Source organism: Leguminivora glycinivorella, chromosome 19 (genome assembly GCF_023078275.1).
Source record: "Leguminivora glycinivorella isolate SPB_JAAS2020 chromosome 19, LegGlyc_1.1, whole genome shotgun sequence".
Taxonomy (NCBI): Eukaryota; Metazoa; Arthropoda; class Insecta; order Lepidoptera; family Tortricidae; genus Leguminivora; species Leguminivora glycinivorella.
The window spans coordinates 18,079,477-18,104,397 of NC_062989.1; the positions used below are offsets into that span (position 1 = coordinate 18,079,477).

General features: G+C 39.0%; 1 protein-coding gene across 1 annotated transcript; it reads right to left on the bottom strand.

Moving 5' to 3' along the window:
* Window positions 1-1,964: 1,964 nt before the first annotated feature.
* LOC125236315 (alpha-ketoglutarate-dependent dioxygenase alkB homolog 7, mitochondrial) lies at window positions 1,965-24,826 on the bottom strand. Its single transcript, XM_048143068.1, has 5 exons — window positions 24,654-24,826; window positions 23,970-24,160; window positions 11,653-11,832; window positions 3,690-3,814; window positions 1,965-2,295 (listed from the first exon to the last, which is right to left on the bottom strand). Exons 1-5 carry the CDS (start codon window positions 24,760-24,762, stop codon window positions 2,163-2,165), a joined length of 738 nt encoding a protein of 245 aa, XP_047999025.1. The 5' UTR covers window positions 24,763-24,826; the 3' UTR covers window positions 1,965-2,162.
* Between the last annotated feature and the right edge of the window lie 95 nt (window positions 24,827-24,921).

Sequence of the window (24,921 nt, forward strand, 5' to 3'; positions counted from 1 at the left end):
TAATAAATTTTTGTAAGTGCTCACTCAGTCCACACGTTTTGAGAAAGTTAAAAATGTAAATATCTTACGATTTGTTGCACCTAAGACACTCGAAAGTACTTCAACATTTAGTAAAAATTTTTACTAAATATCCACCATCTAATATTTTATATTCGTTGTCTGGTTTTAAAGATATTCAGACATAACTTTTCTCATACAAATGTATCAAGTAGGGTGACCACACTATGTCGGCTCCTGATTTTCCCCACCTTCCCATTGTCATATTGAGATTGGGGAGTTTCGTTCAATTTTGATAATAGTTTACCGGATTTGTAAGTGGGAGCGAGAAAAGAATAACTATTTCTCGCTCCCACTTACAAATCCGGTACGCTCATCTGTTAGCGCGATTAGATTACCAGGTTCTGGTTTCTTACTAGTGAAGTATTATATTCTTTGTTTCTTACCAATTATCATTCATGTCCTTTTTAATGCATGCATGTCGATATGGTTATTATCCTGACGTCGATAAAAATTACACAATACACATCATCACTAGGCCAAGAACATAACCTAAAAACAGTTTGCAGATGGATAATTAATATGGTATTAGTTTAATATTATCAAAATTGAACGAACGAAACTCCCCAATCTCAATATGACAATGGAAAGGTGGGGAAAATCAGGAGCCGACATAGTGTGGTCACCCTACTTGATACATTTGTATGAGAAAAGTTATGTCTGAATATCTTTAAAACCAGACAACGAATATAAAATATTAGATGGTGGATATTTAGTAAAAATTTTTACTAAATGTTGAAGTACTTTCGAGTGTCTTAGGTGCTACAAATCGTAAGATATTTACATTTTTAACTTTCTCAAAACGTGTGGACTGAGTGAGCACTTACAAAAATTTATTATAAAAAAACCTGACACGTTAGTGGTTCGTTTTGTATTTTACAAATTCCCATTTCACTTTTACTAAACTATACACATATAATAGCGGTCTAAATCTTATGTTTTTCATCAAAATTCGGCTTTTCAAAAGTGTGTGGATTGAGTGAGCATAAGAAACTATTTGTAAAAAATTTAATACGTCACTAGGTGATCTAATATTTATAGAGGTAGGTTGGCCTATTTTTTACTAAATGTTAGTATATAAATATTATATGTTAAATGAATATATTCACTGTTTTCGTTGGTAGTTTGTGAGAACTGAGTGAGCACATGTTATTGGCTGTATCTTTTGATTTATCTTTTTACAAATTCAGAGATTCGTTTTACAATTGTTTTAGAACTTTTACTAAATGATCAGCATATTTTTTTTTTATTTTCGGAAGGTGCTCACTCAATCCACACACACACAAATAATAAACTGAGTTATTTTTAAAGTTTGTTTTATTTAACATTTTTTAAAACTATAACAATAACTAAACGGTTCATACTTCTCTAAATCGCACAATACTGTCATTTATACAAATTTTAGTTGGTCATTTAGGCACTGGTCCCACCGCGAGCTAGTAAGCTATGAGCTATCGGCTATAAAAACGAACAAAAGATACGCACCCCCGTGCAAATAAAAGAGACACGGCGATTTTAATAGCTCACCGCTGGGCGAGTAACTATAAACATCGCCGTGTCTCTTTTATTTGCACGGGAGTGATTATCTTTTGTTCGTTTACTAGCTCGCGGTGGGACCAGTGCCTTATATAAGTGATATTTTCTAATTTCATTATCGCATTAGTCAGTTCTCAGTAAAGGGTCAACATTAAATATATTTTTGGCTATAAGGACATTAAGGACTTTATAATAAAATTGAAAATAAATATTGAAATCAAACATCAAAAAGATTGAAATGAAAACAGTCTTCCATTTTATATAGCACGAGGCACTTGTTTCAACAGCTTAGTTGAACTTTTAAACTATTTTTAAAGACTGCGTTTTGCTTTTGGAATTTCAGGGTAAAACCGAAAAAAAAAAACGAAACATTGGTCTTTATTGAGTACGTTAGGTAGGACTAGCATGTAGGTTTATTTGAAAAACTAGTGAGTGATGTCTACATCTGACCCAGACATATTTCTCAAACAGTTCTGATACTGCGTTTTTGAAGAACCCTCGCGGACGTCAGCTGCAGATCCGTTGGTGGTTTACAGGGCGGATTCATCCGGACAGAATCTTCAGGGTTGTCAGTTTCGATCTGGCCGGGGCTGGCTGCGCAGGATGAGCGCCACGCGCCGGCGCCGCTGCAGCCTCTCCCCGCGCCACGCGCTCTCTTCGCCGCCCAGCACCGCGTGCGTGTACGAGTAGCGAGACACGCCGCTGTAACAGGGAACACTTATTTAATACTTTCACCATTTTCACTCATTATTATTCAGTAAAACCCTAATAAATGGAAAGATTACATCTGCCAACAAGCTGGCGAGAACTGAATGTTGGCAATGAACCGACAGGCGTAAAGGAATGGAGAGGAGGCCTTTGTCTGAAGACGGGCGCTTTAAAGGCTGCTATTGATTGATAAAAAGCCCTAACAGCTGAAAGGGATAGTGCCATGTCACACCTCGGACACTGGCGATCAAATATATGAAAGAGGCGCGTCCCTAGCACACATTTTAAGCTCGTGTAGGTGAACGCGTACCATGCTTGTATGAGTGAAATATGACAGGTCGACTGTTCGCAGTTTTGACAGGCGGTAACCGTGAGCGGCACTTTCAGCGGGGAGCGGGAGTGGCCATACTGTACGATAGTACTCTTTATTTTGCCTACTGTGGCCATGCATTGGAAAGAGACAGCACGATTTGACTCTTCAGTGAACACAACATTATTCACTATACCAACGCGAGTAAAATACTTTCTTATGCCACGTTTGTGGCAAACGCCCTTCCTGCCTAATAGTAAGCAATCATCGTAACCTATTGCCGCTTTCATTGGCGATAGGTTTTGTAAAAATGACATAATATTGTCTTCAGTTACCGCGATAGTTAGGTACGCATGAAATAAAACTATGGAAACGGATTAAATCGCGTATAATGAATGAATAAGTCGGGACCATTATTAAACCATTATTTAAAAAGCTCAAGATCTTACCCCTAGCATGTATGTATATTCAAAAAATTTGCAATTTTGTAAGAAAGTTTCCAAAATATTATGTTAAGCGCTCTGATGTATATTGTTCAAGTAACCCGAGATCACAATATATAAATAATCTGAACCAACCACGCTGCATGACTGATATATACAGACGCAACGCTTACAATGCGAGTATTGTTATATTCAATAAATTACCTGCTCAAATTAAAGCACTTGAGGGTAAGGAATTTACTCAAAAACTTAAAAATTGGCTTCATGATCGTAGTTTCTATACCGTACACGAGTTTATGAGTTATACAGAATGACAAATAGTTAAATGTCTAATATAATATACCTATATATATTGTATAATGTAAGCTGTCGCGCACAAGCCAAATTTTATAATTGTATTTTGTATAACATTTGTAAATATTTGCATACTGTTTAAAACAGTCGAAAAAGGTGATACAATTTGTCTTTTACACTGTCACGTAATTTATACCCTTTTTCTGTAAATAAAAATATTGTTTGTTTGTTTGTTTGTTTGATGAATTGTAAATTCATTATACGCGATTTAATCCGTTTCCATAGTTTTATTTTATAAAAATGACATTTTAATAGGTATGTTGAGCTATAAAATGGCTTACCTCATAATATACAGCGCCCGGCGCTGCAGCAAGGCGTCTAAGCCGAGATGCTTATGCGTCTCGTGCTGTAGTCGCATCACGGCGTCGGACAGGAGACACAGGCCTGCTATCATTCCGCCGCAGAACTGAAACAGGGGCCCATCATACATTGAGCACAATTCATAGGTTAGCATTTTTTAAGGAACTGACAAATGCCAATGTCCTTGAATTGATGTTGCTTAATTGAGAAAGAGACCATGCGATTTAGCGCCTGGTTTATTTATAGTTAGCCACACAACGAAAACCGCAATTAAGAGTTTGATTCACGCTTATTTTCATTAGACTTATATTGACCGGGATATAGACCGTGATTACCTTTTTGGGAGCTAGACAAAAATCAGAAAGGTAATCACTATTATCGTCTATATCCCGGTTAATATAAGTCTAATAAAACCAATTATTTGTAGATCCATAACAGCGTGTTACGTAGGTATATTTGCTGCCTTTGAAGAGTACCCAAAATTGCTGTACATTCCGACTTAGATACCTGGGAATCCCCTTATCTACTTAGTGACTGCATGATAGCGAATGGTCTGTTGTCGGGCGTGACACGAAAGTTCACGTTACTTATCTATTCATGTCTTCGCAATCAATAAATAAATATCACATTTTGTTTCAAATGCAACATGCAAATTAATAACCTAACCACAAAATTAAAATTATGAAATACTCCCGAGACAGTGGCATAGATTTTCATGAAACATGGCTAAGAGCACTCCCGACTAATTCAGCTTTAGAACAAAAAAAATCTAAATCGGTTCCTCCGTTCTTGAGCTACGATGCCACAGACAGACACATACACACACAAACAGACAGACAGACAGACACGTCAAACTTATAACACACCGTCGTTTTACGTCGGGGGTTCAAAATAAAAACACTGGAGCCACAATAAAAAAATGTTTTAATTCTGTTTAGAATGTGCTGAATATAATTTTTAAGTTACATACTAATACACATACATACAAATTTTATTCTTGGCTTAACTTGATAGTTTTGCTGGGAAGCAAAGGCACTTCAGCAAACTTAAAACAATTCTCCTCCAGCCAGTCCACAAACTCTTGAGATATCTTCGCGGCGACCCGCAGCGCCGCCTTGTTCCGGAACTCTGCCGCATTGTTGAAGTATTGTCCTCCATCAGCGTAATATCTCGTGTTCTCCAGTTCCCTGTCGTACACCGCTCGCAGCGCGAAGCTCGGCTTGTCGTAATAAGTCTTGTGCCACGGGAATGCTCCCGCCAGCCTCGCCTCTCGGCCGCTCTTCGGACCTTGCGGGTGTAAAATATCGTAGAACGCAGCCTGAGAGTCTGCGCAAGCGATGTTCTCGAAAAACGGTGTTCCGCGATGGCTTAACAGACTTTTCAGCAGCGGAAAATCGTAGTTGAAAGCGCTGTAGGCGATTAGACACACGGGTTTTTCTAAAAGGTTGAGGAAATCAAAGATTTCGTGTTCTGGATCGAAATGTGCGTCGACCAGATGGAAGGCTTCCTCCCTGAAGATGGGGGGGTTTGCGATCTTTTGTTCCCGAGTGTCGTCTTGTATGTTTCGGAAGTCTTCGGCCTTCACCGCCAGCAGGCTCATCGAGATGATTTTATCAGGTTCGTCGTCTCGGAGTCCTTCTGCCCCTACGTCAATGAACACGTAGGTGGCGATGGGGTCCTTGCTGTCCTTGTCCATGTCTGTAGGTGCTGAGAGCTGTGCGCAGTAGCCAGCGAGATTAGCGACTGCCGTTGCAGTTGCAGCTTCACTATATCCTTATAGTTAGGTACGTTATATCCTTATCACTGATATAAAGGTGCGACCACACCGCTCCTTAAAAAACGGCGACGGTACGGAATCGGAGTGACGTATTGTATCCGTACCGTTTTTACCGCATGCTCGCCACACTGTCGCCACAAGTCACTGCGTTACCGTACCGTCTGCGTATTTTGAGCAGCGGTGTGGAGCACGCGCGGTAATAAACTTTTTAACAAAAAATAAAACCGCCTTCAAAAATAAGCGCGTTACAAAACACGGAGAAACTAAAAAGCAAAAAATAATAAACCTTTGAATTCAGATTTCTTATCGTATTGCAATAATCTAAACATCCAAATTATAAACAAATCAATTATTTTTGCAGTCGGTACCAGACCTGTTCGTCGCCTTGCTATTGCCTGTTTGCCCCACCCAACCATACGCAGGCTGATGGCACCGACTCCAAAAATAATTGATTTGTTTATAATTTGGATGTTTAGATTATTGCAATACGATAAGAAATCTGAATTCAAAGGTTTATTATTTTTTGCTTTTTAGTTTCTCCGTGTTTTGTAACGCGCTTATTTTTGAAGGCGGTTTTATTTTTTGTTAAAAAGTTTATTTATTTGTTGATTTTTAGTGGTTCCTATTGATATTATACGTATCAGTCCGAATACATGTACACTAGTGAAAGAGTTATCCTTTAACTCCTAACCATTGAGGAGTTGACCTTCCATCATCAGCTCAGCCACATAAAATTATTACCATCAGGCGTAAATACTGGTTTACCTTTGAAAAATACACTAAAAACATTACATGTGCCTATAACATTTGAAGAGTTCCCTCGATTTCTCCAGGATCCCATCATCAGACCCTGACTTGGTGCCAATGGGACCATCTCGGGGTTATACCCGTTCGATCAAAAAAAAAATTTGAAAATCGGTCCACAATTCTCGGAGATATCGAGGAACATACATACAAAAAAAAAAAAAAAAAAACATTCAGTCGAATTGAGAACCTCCTCCTTTTTTGAAGTCGGTTAAAAACGGTACGGATACGATGCGTCACTGCGATTGCATACCGTCGCCGTTTTTTAAGCAGCGGTGTGGTCGCTGCATGTAAGCACATACTACACAGATACTGCCAATGACCACAGTTACAAGGTCATTAGTAATGATTCGTCATTACTTATCAGTATATTTAAATAATATAATAAATGTAGTCCAATGGTTGTTTATTGTCAAATGTAGGTATTATTGCATAAATGAATATGCTGATGAATGGGTAAAGTTAGCGAAAAGCAAATAGCACAGACGGAAATTTTATTAAACAATGATACCTTTCAGGCTTTCACATCTATATTTAGTTTGCTCATTGCTGGGAGGTACTGAAGCTTGAGCAGTTGCATGTGCTCTGTCTACCTCTTTCCTGAATACAGGCGTAAGTAATATGTACTTTTCTTATGCACACTGCCAAGGAGTGGAATTCCTTGCCGGCGGCTATATTTCCGAGCTCATATAACCTGGTAACCTTTCAAATCAAGGGTGACCAGGCATCTTCTGGGCGAGCTCACTCCATCGTAGGCCACGTCTTTGCCTTTGGCTAGTCTGTGGCCACGAACAAGCCCGTTTATAATAATAACAAATAACCACAAAAAGATAATTTTGGAAAACCCCTGACATAGTGGACCGACTTTCATGAAACATGGCTAAGAACACTCCCGACTAACTCAGCTTTCAAACAAAAAAAAAATCTAAATCGGTTGATCCGATCGGGAGCTACGATGCCACAGACAGACACACAGACATACAAACAGACAGACATGTCAAACACCCCGTCATTTTTGCGTCGGAGGTTAAAAAAAAAACATACTAAGGTACACAGCAAAAAGGAGCGTACAAGTTTCTAATGGGTTGGCAACGTGCACGTGACACTCCTTGAGTTGCAGGCGTCCATAGGTGACGGTGACCGCTTTGCATCAGGCGGTTCGTCTGCTTGTTTGCCACCGACGCAGTATTAAAAAAGGTCAATACGGATGTGGTAATGCAATGATTCATGCACCCTTTGTATAGAGATCAGTCACGTAGGTCTTAGGTACTTGACTACGACGGCCATGACACATCAGCTGATAGCTGCTATTGCGGACCAACCTCATCAACATTAACACAAAGACCGCAGTGATAGTGGTGTGGTGGGACTTGCGTAATTAGCACGTATTTAAAGTAAACAATAAATGTAGGTATTCTATTCGAATTGACAACGTTTCAAAATTTTCAATGTCCCTAAATCGAAAACCATTTCGAGATATACGCCTATAGATCACATAAATATTTTTCTTAATATTATTTTTCCGTATTTTTAGTAGAAATTCTTAAAAATAATTTAAAGGGGAAGTGACGTCACATAGCTGATTCAGAGCTGCCACTATAACCAAAAAATCTTCCAGTTGGGATGTCACTTGAGTTTGGCAGTGACACTTATCACCGTTCGTAGCAAAGATATTAAAAATTTCATGGCTTAGTCTATGGCTCGTAGTCATTCACTATTGGTTGACAGTGACACTTGACAGTCAGACATAGCAGACTGTTTAAGCTGACTGTTAAAACTTTTTTTTTAGAAATGATTTTGTCGTTTTCTTAGGTGTATGAAACAACACATGTGACGTCATTAAGTTGAGTCTTGACGTTTGTAACTTACGCTCTTTCTGCTCGAAGTAGTAATAAAAAGGGATTTTCGCATTAAAATAGCAGTTTTTGGAAAAATAAAAAAATACGTGTATCTTTTAATATTGAGTTCTTTCAAACCAAACAATAAAAAGTAGTACTCAAAAAAATGAAATGTTGTCAATTATCTTGGGTAGTTTTTAACCCCCGACGCAAAAACGACGGGGTGTTATAAGTTTGACGTGTCTGTCTGTGGCATCGTAGCTCCCTAACGGATGAACCGATTTAGATTTAGTTTTTTTGAAAGCTGAACTAGTCGGGAGTCTTGACCATGTTTTATGAAAATCGGTCTACTATGCCGGAGCTTTATTCAAAATTTTAATTTTGTGGTTAGGTTATACATATCACAATCCCTAAAGGACATTTGGTGAATAGGCTAGTTTCCTATACTTAAAATAATAGTATTTTATGCAACAGGCGTTTAAAGGAGGTCAAAAAAGACGAGTGGCGTTGGGTAACAATTTGAGGCGAAGCCGAAAATTGTTATTGAGACGCCACGAGTATTTTTTGACTCAGTTAAACACCGTTGCATACAATACTTTTTCTACGACTATGCACTAGTTTTTAATAGTTTTCTTGAATAACTTTCGTGAAATTCACACTGTTTCCTCTATTTTGACTCAAAGGTTTGCACTGTCAGCTCGGCTGCCCAAAGCCTTCCCGCGCACGCCCGCAGTGTCGTTATAAGGCGTTGCCATGGTTACAGAGCCAAACAATGCGTTTTCAGTTTTTTCGATACTGCGCGCATGCGCGGAAAGCCGGCGGACGCTGGCTTTGGGGAATAGACCTTTATGTAGGGTTTTAAAGATCTGTGCACGACCCTGTAAATGACGAATAACAGTTCGGGAGTAGAAAAAATATTTTATGCAGCACAGGAAATAAAGCACCACATAATTACAAAAAAAATATGGACAGTAGTTATTTTTAATTATAATTTCTATTGAATAAGTCAAAATAAAGATATAAAGTAAATGAATTGACCGTGACGTCACTCCTCAGTATTTCATAGTAATTTCACATTAGCAAATCGTTTTGACGGTTCTTAAAAAGAAGCTGATTTGACTAGTAGGAAACTAGCCTATTGTCACTGTTGCGAGCGAGTCGAAATCGAGCGTTTGTCGTTGCGTGCTCGCGGCGAATTCGCTGCGAGATGCGCTCTCGCCTCGCTCCGTAAGGCCTGATTTAGACGGCGTGCGAACTCGCATGCGATTTTAGTTACATTGCGGGCTGTGGAGGTTAGATTAATTTTGCACAGCCATCAAATAACGCAATGTAATAAAACTCGTATGCGAGTTCTCGTACCGTCTAAATGGGGCCTAACTCGCCAAGTGTGATAGCGCCCTTACCCGTATTTATTTTATCCAAATAAAACAATATGAAATTCATCGAATTAAAAATGTATTTGATCTTCGTAACGTTTTAAACAATATCGATATAAATAAATAGAAGTATCTCTACACTTATATCGACTGAATTGCAACTTTGTACGGTCAGTTATATAAATATGTGCACACTGGTGTTCAATTTTAAATCTAGTAGTAGTAGTAGTACAGTTATGTGCAAAAATACGTATCGAAATACTCGTCTCATAAATATGGTATGTACTATCAGCCGCAAAAGTGCATGGCGAATTTATCAATGAATTCATTCATAATTGAATCCACTGGGACGAGTTCCGAATCCGACGCGCTCTGGGCTAAAACTACATCTATGATATTCATCAATTATACTCCGACTCATCTCATCCTATACGTCTGCAGAGTTACTCCACTTTTATAATAGTGAAGATAACTAACTAATAGTAAGTTAGTGGAGGTTACCTACTCCACTAACTTACTATTAGTTAGTTATCTTCACTTCTGCTTCCGTTACTGCGGAACTTCCGTTTTGTTTTACACATCCGCTTCTGTTCCGGTTCTGTTATTTTTCAAACGGAAGTTATAACGGATGTCGGAACCTAGCGCGACGGTGGGACATGAGCGGCGTACATCAAAGACCAACAGGTCTTTAAACAATATCGATATAAATAAATAGAAGTATCTCTACACTTATATCCACTGAATTGCAACTTTGTACGGTCAGTTATATAAATATGTGCACACTGGTGTTCAATTTTAAATCTAGTAGTAGTAGTAGTACAGTTATGTGCAAAAATACGTATCGAAATACTCGTCTCATAAATATGGTATGTACTATCAGCCGCAAAAGTGCATGGCGAATTTATCAATGAATTCATTCATAATTGAATCCACTGGGACGAGTTCCGAATCCGACGCGCTCTGGGCTAAAACTACATCTATGATATTCATCAATTATACTCCGACTCATCTCATCCTATACGTCTGCAGAGTTACTCCACTTTTATAATAGTGAAGATAACTAACTAATAGTAAGTTAGTGGAGGTTACCTACTCCACTAACTTACTATTAGTTAGTTATCTTCACTTCTGCTTCCGTTACTGCGGAACTTCCGTTTTGTTTTACACATCCGCTTCTGTTCCGGTTCTGTTATTTTTCAAACGGAAGTTATAACGGATGTCGGAACCTAGCGCGACGGTGGGACATGAGCGGCGTACATCAAAGACCAACAGGTCTATACCTATCATTCGCTCATCTCTCCGCTTGCCACGTGCTGCGATACTAAACATTAATCGCTTCATTCCATTGCGCGCCAATATTTGTCCTGTCCACCTAGTTAGTAGCGAGTGAACAACTATTCAGTGGTGCAGGGCTTATCTATACGATCCCCTTAGAAGCTCCCCTTAGATTTGTTTATTAAATACAGTTTACTTCTTTTACAATCACTCCATTTAATTTAAAAATTTAATTGTGTGCTAACAATTACACATATAGTTTTTACTGGTTAGTTTTGGATTGTATTATACTACCTACGAGTAAGTTTTCTTTTCGTTTCTAAAACCTTTTACGGCATAATAAAGGTTTAAAAGGATTCTTATGTGATTTTTAGTGATTACCAAAACAACAAACAATCTTAAAGTTCAAGGTGATTTAAATTTTTGGATTGTAATGAATGATATACTTAAGATAAAATATCAGGTAACTTTTCTTTTCGTTTTTAAAACCTAAGTGGGCCTAAAGGCTGATTACAAACTGCTGATTACAGGCTGAACAGTAAACACCTAAAAGTTCTAGGTAATTTAATTAGTTTTGGTTTATGTTATACCTATGTGGTATTTTTTCATTTCGTTTTTAACATCTATAACTTCCGCTTCTGGTTCCGGTTCCGCTTCTGCTTCCGTTAAACTAAATTCAAAACTTCCGCTTCCGCTTCCGGTTCCGTTAAAACCACATCCGTTACATCCCTGTAGGTAACTTGCCCGACTGCAGCCACTTGACTGTAAAGTAACTCCACTTACATACTAGCGAAGCTACCTATCACTAGTAAGTAGAGTAATTTACAAACCCGACCAGCATCTACCCTATAAAATATAGGATGTAAAGACTCACCCGTACAGCGTCGATATGGGGCTTGATATACCCAGCGGCGGCCAGGTCGAGCACATGGGCCGCCGGCAGCAGTTCCGAGTCCGCCCCGCTCCGGGGGAAAACGCTGCGGATACGCGAGATGACGGCCTCGTTGCTCGGGCTCCATGCCCTACGTTCTGTCTCGCGGAAACCTATGATCGCCTAGAAACAAAACATACGACAGATATAGTATGACTTTATGAAATGATCTTTTCCTAACTTGCTAAACAAGTAATCGAGATCAACCCGTTTACAAAAAACCATTCTTATAATAGTAATATCTAGGATTATTCATATGACATTTACATACTTCATTCGTTTCATTAGGTACTAAAAATTGTTCCTCGATTTTTTAGCGCCACCTATTAAATACTCTCATAACTACACCGCTGATGCCTACAAATATATTTTTCCAAAATGTCTATTGACGTGATATCATGACACAGAACACCCCACTAGAAGCCAAATGCAAGCGATATTGTTCGAGACGCAAATCACCAATCCTTGCGGGGTGAGGCGGGCGCGCACGGTGCTGCCATTGGTCGTTTCAAATAATGGCGCGCCTTTATGATTAGCAGTAGGGATGGGAATGGGACATGTCTATTATAGACAATGGTACCGGTACCAGTACTGTGGTGAATTTGTTTTGCAACAAATTATAATATTATAATTAAATTATAATAAGGCCTAGTTACCCTTCGGGTTGGAAGGTCAGATGGCAGTCGCTTTCATAAAACTAGTGCCTACGCCAAATCTTGGTAGTAGTTTCCAAAGCGGACCCCAGGCTCCCATGAGCCGTGGCGAATGCCGATGCCGGGATAACGCAAGGAGGATGATAATTGTGATAGCATCTCAATAAAAATCATTCTAGTAACTAATAACTAAACTGTGCATTTTTACTTACGTTTACTAAGTTAAATAACCAACTAAATATTCTAAACTAATCAATGAACTAAATACCACTACAGACTCTACAGATTCTAGATAATTATTCACTATTACAAATCTGCTTTCTTTTATATTTCATAAAATGGTAGCACATGGTACGAACGGCAGTACGAAGTTCCCGCAACAGACATAAACTAACATGGCCCCATGCCTAGTCGTTTACGTGAAAGGGATAGCATATCACATTTTTAACTCGGTAAAGAGGGATGGACGCGCCTCGGCGCCGCTCAGCACAACCATATTGACCAGTATAAATGAACTCCGCGGACAATAAACAATATTCAACAAAATAATTAATTTGACTTAACTGTGGAATGTTGTTCCATCTTTTTTACATGTAGAAGTGTTAGAAGTGTCCAAATTAGTTTAAGTAATTTAGTACTTTTGATATACGTGCGAGTGCATACCTAGCTATAGATATACAGTATATACAGTCCACATCGATTTGAAGTTAGTTTAGAATAAAGGAGCATCCAGAGCACACGTTGTTTTAATTCAAAATTCCCGGCTCATCCTAAAACCATCCTTACCGCCTGAACATATGGTCCATAACGAACCGGACAGAGTGTCACCTGTGGTCGAGCGGCGAGCGCTCGGGAACAAAAGGCGGCTAGCGGTAATCGAGATAAGGATGAGCCGGACGAGTGTTAACTGCAAGTTTTAAGTGCAATTATAATCACGCGTAATAACATCGAGTTTGAACTTTTGTGAATAACTTTCGACTATTGGAATCTATAAGTGACTTTTGAGACTTTTTCGCTTCAATTTATTACGCTTAACATTGTGAGTGAGTTAAAATATCGAACTGAGCAATATAAACCGAGTTTTGAGACATTTTCTTCTGAGTGCTAAGTTATCTACCTACTTATACCTACGAACATTAGTGAGTTGTACGAGTCATCATGCCTACATTACAAGAGCTTATTAATTATCAAGAGGAGTTAATTGAGAAGTTAAAGAACTCCGAGAAAAACCACAAGAAAGCGCCTAAAGAGAGAATTAAGCAGCCGTATTTAGAAACTAGACTTGCAATACTTGAAGATCAATTTAAGGAGTTTCAATGCGGCCACAAGGCGATTATTTCTGAAGCGTCAGGAGATAGAACGGAAACATATTTTACACAACTGAGATATGAGGAGTTCGAGGAGAATTACGTGCAATACAAAACGAGTTTATTGGAATCTTTGACAAAGTTTGTGCAACCAAGTACACAATCATTGCCGCAAACTCGTAACATTACGATTACCAGTGAAAATGCTACCAATAGTTGTGACATAAAATTACCTCGCATTATTTTGCCCACATTTAGTGGTAAATATGAAGAATGGCAAACGTTTTATGATATGTTTTCCTCTTTAATCCACACAAATAAGAGTATTACGGCGGTTCAAAAAATGCATTATTTGAAAAGTAATTTATCTGGCGAGGCACTGAGTTTATTAAGTAATTTTTCGACCACCGACGCAAATTATGATGACGCTTGGAAACAATTAGTTCGACGTTACAATAACAAGAGATATAATTGCAATGCGGTTATGAGGAATTTATTTTCGACCAAGAAAATACAAACTGAGTCTGCTAACGCAGTGAGGCATTTATTGGACACCACGTCAACATGTTTGAAGTCGTTGCAGAATATGGGCATCACCACGAGTACTTGGGACGTAATAATAGTGTATTTGGTGATTACAAAATTAGACGCTGAATCTATCAAACAATGGGAACAGCATTTGAATATGCTAGGCGATGATTTACCTACCTGGGAACAGTTACGTGAGTTTTTAGAGTACAGATTCAGATCATTAGAGATGATTGACACCAACACGTCCCGCCCAGCACCACCAGCGAAGCCTGCAGCTAAAGTTAAAACATTTCACACTGCCATCGAGAACAAAGTCAAGACGAGTGACATCGAGTGTGCTATGTGCCATGAGACCCATCACATTTATCAATGCAAGCAGTTTGGTTCCATGACACCCCAAGGACGTCAAGATTTTGTGCAAAACAATAAACTATGTTTTAACTGCCTGATGCCTACACATTCTGTATTGAAGTGTCGTCTGACGACGAGTTGCCGTAAATGCGGAAGGAGACACCACACTCTTCTTCACTTCGACAGAGATGACAACCAGGAGGCCAGAGTTACGAGCGAGGTTGCTGCGTCATCTGCGTCACCGAGTGCACCATTACCTGAGAAACTGAACAAACCACGAGGTGACACAAATATTACTGCAGCGTTTTCGAGAGGTGCGCTTCAACCTAATCATGTAATACTCGCGACGGCTAGAGTTAAGGTATTTGATTCAACTGGTTGTAAACAAGATATTAGAGCTTTAATTGATCAAGGTAGTATGGTTTCTTTTATCACTGAGTCAACTGTTCAATTACTTGGTCTCAAACGTAGACCTATAAGTACTTCGGTGTCAATGCTAGAGGAGTGTAGTTTAAATGCTAAATATATGGTTTCATTTCTCATCACATCATGCCACGACCCAACTAGTTCAGTAGAAGTTTGTGCTTTCGTGTTACATTCTTTAACTGCTTCACTTCCAGCTACCAAGCTTAACGTGCAGAAATGGAGCGAGATTGAAGACTTACCTTTAGCAGATCCTGAGTATTCAACGCCAGGTAAGATTGATATCCTTCTAGGTGCCGAGGTGTATGCAGAAATAATACTGGCGGGGTTATTCAAGAAGCGTGCAGAGGGACGCAAAGGAACCATGATAGCACAAAACACCATGCTCGGCTGGATCGTGTCTGGTCGAGCAGTAAGAGGATCTGAGACTCAGGTGAGTACGAGACTGATTAGTATGCATGTTCATATACAGGAAGATGACTTATTGAAAAAATTTTGGGAGATGGAGAACGAGCCTAACAGTATTGAGAAAGAGATGACGAAGAGTGAGCAACAATGTGAGGAGTTTTTTAACTCAACGACTGTGAGAGATGACGATGGTAGACTTGTAGTGAGACTACCATTTTCAACTGAGGACCCTAAGTGTCAATACGGCAATTCTAAGGAAATTGCTATCAAGAGATTAGAGATATTAGAGAGAAAATTACTGAGAGAACCTAAACTACGAGAAGAGTACAACAAGGTAATGGAAGAATACCTAAGTCTTAACCACATGAGAGCAGTGAGTGAGAGAGAGCTAGGTAATCATAAGGCAGTGTATCTTCCTTTCCACGCTGTGATCAGGGAGGACAAGGAGACAACCAAATTTCGAATTGTTTTTAATGCTTCTAGCAAAGGAGATAACAATATCTCCTTAAACGATGATCTCCTTGTCGGCCCTAAACTACAGCAAGACTTGAGACACATTTTAATGAGAGCTAGAAGTCACAAAATCTGCCTTGTCGCAGATATCATCAAAATGTACAGAATGATTCGTGTAGCTGAGGAGGACACGGATTTCCAGAGAATCGTTTGGCGATTTAAGTCAGACGGGTCAGAGCCAATACAACACTACAAACTATTGAGATTGACGTTCGGGACGGCTTGCGCACCTTATTTGGCCGTTAAGTCATTACAAAAACTCGCTGAGTTAGAGGAGAGTAAGTATCCATTGGCTTCGAGTATAACAAAACGAGACTTTTACATGGACGACTTAATCACTGGAGCTGAAACTGAGGCTGAGGCACTACAAATATTTAACGAGATGAATGAGTTGATGAGATCTGGTGGTTTTGAGCTTCAAAAATGGAACACTAACTCGAAACCCTTACTTGACAAGATTGTAGGGAACAAAGAGTTATCTGATCAGACAGTGCACCTGAAACTGAATCATACGATGAAGGTTCTTGGAATGAGTTGGAACAGAGACACTGATAACTTTGAGTATACACTCAATTTATCAGAAGTTCAAGTACCCATAACTAAGAGGAAAGTACTGTCCGACGTAGCGAGGTTGTACGATCCATTGGGGTGGATTGCACCAGTCGTGGTTGTCGCAAAAATCTTCATTCAGAAGTTGTGGAAGTCGGGGCTTGAGTGGGATTCTCCATTAACAGAAGAGTTGGTAAGTGAGTGGCTGTCGTTCAGAGAGGCATTAGTAGACCTTAAGCAGCTGGCGATACCAAGATGGCTGAATGCTACACCGAGATCAGAAATCGAGCTACATGTCTTTGCAGACGCTTCAAAGTCAGCGTTTGCAGCAGCGGTCTACGTGAGAGTGGTGGAGCACAACGGTGTACACGTGCACCTGGTAACAGGTAAGACAAAGGTAGCCCCAACAGAGAGAGAAATTTCCATTCCGAGATTAGAGCTGTGTGCTGCGGCTCTAGCAGCGAAACTTATATTTGAAGTTGCACAGGTAATGAGCGTGCCCAAAGAGAACCTACACGGTTGGACAGACAGTACTATAGTTCTTGCCTGGCTCAAAGGAGGATCAGCTCGTTGGAGTACATTTGTGAGTAATCGAGTGTCCACGATATTAAACATACTGGAGTTTGAACAATGGGGTCATGTACCTACTGAGTTTAACGCTGCTGACTGTGCGTCTCGTGGTTTACATCCAAGAGATTTACTAGACCACACGTTATGGTGGACTGGTCCACAGTGGTTAGCTCAACCTGACTTTGTGAAAAAAGACACAAGAGTAGAAGACACACATGAGGAGGAAAGAGTCACATCTTTAACTGTTGTATCCCATGTTGATGAAGAACCCCCAATCTGGTCGAGGTTTTCTTCATTATCGAGACTGTTAAAAGTTATTTCATATTGTAGAAGAGTATTAAATCTAAAATTGCCAATAATTGAGAGAGTTAAATTACCTAAATTTATAACTTCTGAGGAAATGGATAAGACTTTGCTGTCGTGTATTAACCAAGTGCAAGAGAAAGAGTTTTCTCATGAGATAAAACAGTTAAAGAGTAGAGGAGTTGTGCCTAAAAAGAGTTGTCTGCGCACTCTTTGTCCTTTTTTGGATCAAAATGGGACATTAAGAGTTAGTGGCAGAATACATCAATCTGATGCAAGTTACGATACGAGACATCCGGTGATTATGCCTGGTAAAAATCATTTTACCATGCTATTAATAATTGATGCTCATCACCGTACGTTGCATGGCGGTCCTCAAGTAATGCTAAATTACTTAAGATCAAAATACTGGATATTGCAAGTGAAGGATCGTACTAAAAAAGTTTACAGAGAGTGTGTCACGTGTTTGAGATATTCGAGACAAAAGTCTACTCCTTTAATGGGACTTCTACCTGAGGCAAGAATGAAACCCAGTAAACCTTTCAAAGCTACGGGAGTAGATTACTGTGGGCCTATAAATATAAGGTTTTCACCAGGCAGAGGAGCTAAGTCTTTTAAAGGTTATATATGCCTGTTCGTGTGCATGGTTACTCGAGCCATACATCTCGAGGCAGTTACGGATCTGACAGCCAAGGGTTTCATTGCTGCCTTTAGGCGTTTTTCTGCAAGGAGAGGTCACTGCCAAGACTTGTATAGTGACAACGGCACTAATTTCATTGGTGCTGACAGAGAGATGAGAGACATGTTCAACACTGCTAAGTCATCATTACCTGATGAAATAGCAGCAATACTTACTTTGGAGCATACAACATGGCACTTCATCCCTCCGCACGCGCCAAATTTCGGCGGTCTTTGGGAGGCTGGAATTCGTAGTACCAAGGGGATTTGAGGAAGGTAATAGGAAATAGCACACTCACTTATGAGGAATTAGCGACAGTCCTGGCGCAGGTAGAATCATGCTTGAATTCTCGTCCTTTATCTGTATTGAGCGATGATCCTAATGACCCTCTACCCTTGACACCAGGTCACTTTTTGGTAGGCGAACCATTGATTAATATTGCTGATGAATATAAGCCTGAGAGTAATGTAATAGGTTTAGATCGATGGCGCTTAACGCAAAAAATTGTATCAGATTTTTGGAAACGGTGGTATAAAGAATATTTGGTAACTCTTAGTCAAAGATATAAATGGAATTCTAATGCTACTACCGAACCTGAGATTAATGATGTTGTTGTGTTGAAAGAGGACAATGTACCTCCTGCTAAATGGATTTTAGGCAAGATCATTCAAAAGCATACTGGGCCTGACAATATAACAAGAGTTGTTACTGTGAAATGTAAATCAGGTATATTGAAGCGTCCAGTTAGCAAATTGTGTGTAATAACTAAGTGATGTTTTACATAACCGATATTGTATTAGTTTTAAGCGCCGACTGTGTTATGTTTAACATTTTATTTTTCTGTAGTGATTAGAGATTTTGCCGTGTAATTAAAGAACTATGTTCTTGGCGGGCGGAATGTCCAAATTAGTTTAAGTAATTTAGTACTTTTGATATACGTGCGAGTGCATACCTAGCTATAGATATACAGTATATACAGTCCACATCGATTTGAAGTTAGTTTAGAATAAAGGAGCATCCAGAGCACACGTTGTTTTAATTCAAAATTCCCGGCTCATCCTAAAACCATCCTTACCGCCTGAACAAGAAGACTTGCCACACCACTTTATGCTGTAAGAGACCATTGTCTGCAACCAAAATTGATTATTTAAGATTTTTTCCCGAGCGGACACGAACACTGTTAGCGGGTCGTATACTTGGGCGCTACTGATCGGTGTCGCACGCGTTCAAACTTTTATAAACCTGATTTGTCGTATGCTTGGTGACCGCGAGTCGCCCTGTAAGGGCCATCTTGTTGTATTGATCTGTGTATCATGATTTTAAAATAAAGAAATACGTCATTTTGTTCCTATAAAAAATAAATACATGTTAAAACATTTGTGTAAAATATGATTTTGGCCACTTCCAGGCTGCGAACAGCGCCATCTAGTTTTAAGCCTAAAAAGCTCATACATTTCAGGGGTACACTTTTTTGTATGGTCTTTGTCAGTCCAGTATTAAATCGTTCTTGGTAATAATATGGTTCAAATTCATAATCGGAGGCCAAATTACGCTCCGCAAATATTTCTCTGTCACTTACTTATATTACGAAGATTCGACCTTTAAAGCCCACCACACATCTAACGCGGGCGCGGGCCCGCCGCGGGTCCTAAGCGGGCGGGTGCGTTTTTCAAACCCTTCACACAGAGCGCGGGCGCGGGTGCGGCGGGCCCGACGCGGGTTTCCCATCCCATCCGCCATCGATCGTTGGCAGTCTGCACCAAGATGTCAGAAGATACGGACACAGACGAGGAATTATTGTTTCTGCTTGTTTTGAGGAATAAAGTTCGCAAAAAAGAATCCGGGTTCAGCAAATTAATATGAAACGATTAATATTTGGAGAGTAGGTACCATAAACTGTGTAGAGAACTGGAAACATATGAACATAGATTTTTTAAATATTTTCACATGTCAAAGGCAGCCTTTGAAGAGTTACATGAACATTGAGTGCAAAAATATACAAACAGGATACAACAACATACGATCACGCCTGTTTCCCATAAAGGGGTAGGCAGAGCACATGAAACTGTTAAAGTTACAGTGCCACTCTTGGCAAATAAGGGGTTGTAAGAAAACTAAACTGTGACATTTCAGTGATAGGTTGCCAGCCTCTCGCCTACGCCACAATTTACCCCATATCCCACAGTCGCCTTCTACGACACCAACGGGAAGAAAGGGGGTGGTGAAATTCTTAACCCGTCACCACACGGATACAAATACAAACAAACAGAACAACAGGACACAAATTTTCACACGAAACAGGATACAAACTTTGTAAATAAATACAAACGCCATGAAATGCACGCGCCCGCCCGACCCGCGCACGCCCGCTGTGTGTGAGCTTATACGCAAACCAATGAATTACGAAAAAAGCTACCGCCCGTTACCCGCCTCACCCGCTCTCTGTCTGTGTCGCGGGCGCGGGCGCGGGCGGGCGCGTGTGGCTGATACACGCACCCGCCCGCGCCCGCGCTGTGTGTGTGGATGTACATTATAAACTGGCTAACACAACGAGCGGCGGGCCCGCAGACGCACGCACCCGCCCGCGCCCGCGCTATGTGTGTGGTGCCCTTAAACCTTGGAGAAAAAGCGTGCTTTCATCTTAGACGCCGGCAACGCACTTTCAACTCCTCTGCCGTTGCAGGTGTCTAATGGGCAGCGGAAATCGCTTATAATCTGCTTTGCCTCATTATTTTTTAAATAACTTTTTAAATCACATCATGGAAAGCGGTCACCGTAACCTATGTATAAATGTTAATTATAATACTCGTAAAAAATTGGGGTGATAAAAAGGGAAAAGTAACATCAAAAATCATACATAAAGTACCTTTAGGTAGGTTTACTTTTTTTTTTCTAAGGTTCCTAATAATAATAACCATTTTTGTTGGTGTGGGTGTCATACTTACTATGGAGAATTTTTGGCCAAAAGCTGCACTTTTGGATGGAAGCAAGCCGCTTTGCATGGTGATAGTAGACATCATAGTAAACGATTTTTTCCGAGGATATCGAAATTTCATCCCTTAGGAAGCCGAGCGTAGCGAGGTGTTTTATGAAAATGAAAAAAATTCTATATTTTTATTGTATCGTCCGATTTTGACAAAACGTATCTCAAATGAAAGGTATTGATTTGTGTAATTTAAAAAAAAATACAAAGAAAAAAAAATTGAAAGAAAAGTAAGAAAAAAATAAAAAAAGTAAATTTACGTCTCGCACTGAATAACTTCAAAGAATGACAGACAAAATGTACAATGTCGATATACGAGTTCTTTTTTATCGAAGACAGATAAATTTTTAGTTGAAAACTGAAGACCGCATCGAAATCAGATTAGCATTTTTTAAGATACAAGTTGCCAAAGTTGGGAAAGATCGCTTTATATGGCCACTTTGAAATTCCTTTGCCAGAAAGTCAGAAATAATATGTTTTTCTGACAAAGAAAAATACATAGTAACAGTACACATCAAAATAAAATAAAAAATTCCGAGGATATTATAATTTCATCCCTTAGAACGACGAGCGTAGCGAGGTCGGTTACGAAAACCGAAAATTAATCTCATTTTTTTGTACGTCGTCCGATTTTGACATAACATGTTTCATTTGAAAGGTATTGCTTTATGTAACTTAAAAAAAATATTGAAAAAAATTGGAAAAAAAATGTAAGATTTTTAAAAAAAAAACCTTAATTTTCGTATCACACTGAATAACCGCAAAAAACGGTAGACACGGTGTATAATTTCGATATATGATTTTTTAAAATTAAAGACAAATAAATGCATGATTATAAACTAAAAACCGAATCGAAATCGAATCAGTAGTTTTTAAGATGCAAGTTGTCAAAGTTGGCTTAGTTTGTTTATATGGTCGCTTATAAATTCCTTAGCCAGAAAGTCAGAAACATTATATTTTTCTTACAGTTAAAAGTATGCATAGGTAATAGACATCATTATAAACATTTTTTTACAAGGATATAAAAATTTCATTCCTTAGAAAAACCTTAGAAAGACGATCCAATAAAAAAAACTGCCTTTTTTTTTGGGTTCCGTAGTCAACTAGAACCCTTATAGGCTTTCCAAGGGATGAATTTGTTATATCCGTCCGTAAAAAATTGTTTATCCGATCCGTCCGTCCGTCCGTCCGTCCGTCCGTCCGTCCGTCCGCGGTTGCTAAGATAGTTTTTTGATAATATTTTATTTTTCGGGAATAATCGCTCCTAAAAGAAAAATAAGGGCGTCCCCCCCCCCCCCCCTCTAACTTTTGAACCGTATGTTTAAAAAATATGAAAAAAATCACAAAAGTAGAACTTTATAAAGACTTTCTAGGAAAATTGTTTTGAACTTGATAGGTTCAGTAGTTTTTGAGAAAAATACGGAAAACTACGGAACCCTACACTGAGCGTGGCCCGACACGCTCTTAAACGCCGTTTAAAAATTTCGTTCCTTGTTAGAAAGACGATCCAATAAAAAAAAACTGTTTTTTTTATTTTTTCGTAACAGACATCGCTACGCTCGGCTTTCCAAGGGATGAATTTTTTATATCCTCGTAAAAAATTGTTTATTATGATGTCTATTACCTATGCATACTTTTAACTGTAAGAAAAATATAATGTTTCTGACTTTCTGCCTAAGGAATTTATAAGCGACCATATAAACAAACTAAGCCAACTTTGACAACTTGCATCTTAAAAACTACTGATTCGATTTCGATTCGGTTTTTAGTTTATAATCATGCATTTATTTGTCTTTAATTTTAAAAAATCATATATCGAAATTATACACCGTGTCTACCGTTTTTTGCGGTTATTCAGTGTGATACGAAAATTAAGGTTTTTTTTTTTAAAATCTTACATTTTTTTTCCAATTTTTTTCAATATTTTTTTTTAAGTTACATAAAGCAATACCTTTCAAATGAAACATGTTTTGTCAAAATCGGACGACGTACAAAAAAATGAGATTTTTTTTCGGTTTTCGTAACCGACCTCGCTACGCTCGTCGTTCTAAGGGATGAAATTATAATATCCTCGGAATTTTTAATTTTATTTTGATGTGTACTGTTACTATGTATTTTTCTGTGTCAGAAAAACATATTATTTCTGACTTTCTGGCAAAGGAATTTCAAAGTGGCCATATAAAGCGATCTTTCCCAACTTTGGCAACTTGTATCTTAAAAAATGCTAATCCGATTTCAATGCGGTCTTCAGTTTTCAACTACAAATTTATCTGTCTTCGATTAAAAAAAAACTCGTATATCGACATTGTACATTTTGTCTGTCATTCTTTGAAGTTATTCAGTGCGAGACGTAAATTTACTTTTTTTAATTTTTTTCTTACTTTTCTTTCAAAATTTTTTTCTTTGTATTTTTTTTAATTACACAAATTAATACCTTTCATTTGAGATACGTTTTGTCAAAATCGGACTACACAATAAAAAGATAGAATTTTTTTAATTTTCATAAAACACCTCGCTACGCTCGGCTTCCTAAGGGATGAAATTTCGATATCCTCGGAAAAAATCGTTTACTATGATGTCTACTATCACCATGCAAAGCGGCTTGCTTCCATCCAAAAGTGCAGCTTTTTTCATAACTAGTATGACTAGATTTATTGGTTAATAACAATAATAACAGGGTGGAATGTAACACTAGTTCAATGAATAGGCAAAATAACAATCACTAAACAACAAATCTAGCTCTTATAATGTAGGTTTGATATGGTTTTATTAGGTTATCAATACTATAATCTTAATATTCATATATTTTGATTATATTTGATACCACTACTCTTCAGATATTGTTAGTCTCCTAATGTGCTAAATTATAAATCCAACCTTCTTATTTCTAAATTCTACTTGTGTAGAACAACAAATAATCTAGTAGGAACATTAAAAACTAATCTTTTGGTGCATAATACCAAAAATAAAGTAGTCAAAATAGTACTCACATTATCCCAATGGTCGTACTCATATCGGATCCTCTTGAGCATGGGCTCCAGCTCGGCAAGTAGCATCCCCTCCTCGGCCTCCGAGACGAAGTCCGGCAGCACCTGCATGCCCTGGACGGTCGCCGCTCGGAGCTCCGGCTGCTCGTCGGGCGGCCAGGTGGAGTGCACCTCAATGAGCTTGGGGTCGGCAACTGGGAAATAAATTAAAAAAAAAATTCACTCTTTAAAAATTCACACCTCCAGCAGGATTCGAACCTGCAACAAAATGACAAACAAATTTAATACCCTCATTTTTTAGGACAGTCATGTAATAGCAACTATAAACTAAAAAATTGATAACAAAAATACTGCAATAGCGACAAAGCCCTCAAGTGATGAAGGCTAGATTTGTCATCTTGCTACCTGGGCTAACACCGTGAACCCCCTAAATTAGAGCACTGCGCCATGGCTCTAAAAAGACCCTGCCATCCGAACACTTCCAACTCTACTTTAGGTATAATACAATGCTTCTGGTCTTCTTTGAGCAACAGTAAGTATAAACCGCGCTGTACCAGGTTAGCAATGGCATAGAATTGTGAATGCGAGCTGAAGAGCCTGTGGGTAATCGCAAGAACTAGACTTTACTCAAAAACATAAGGCATAGACTATGAAAGAGACGCAGGACTGTAATTTTTGGAGCGTTACCAGGCAAGGTACTGGCGACCGGCTTCGGCTGCGAGCATAACGCGCGGGATGCCGGGCACCACAGGCGGCTGCGGCACCGGCGAAGGACGCTGAACGACAGGCCACGCATCGCGGCTTGTAAACAAACCGCTATTTTGCGTAACTTCGATCACAAAATAACCTGAAAACAGAAAAAAATGACAGTCAGCTGATACATCTGTCACTTGCAGTCCAAATTCATTAAAAAAGGGACAATTTGAAAAGCTTGAAATAACCATTTAAAAGTGAT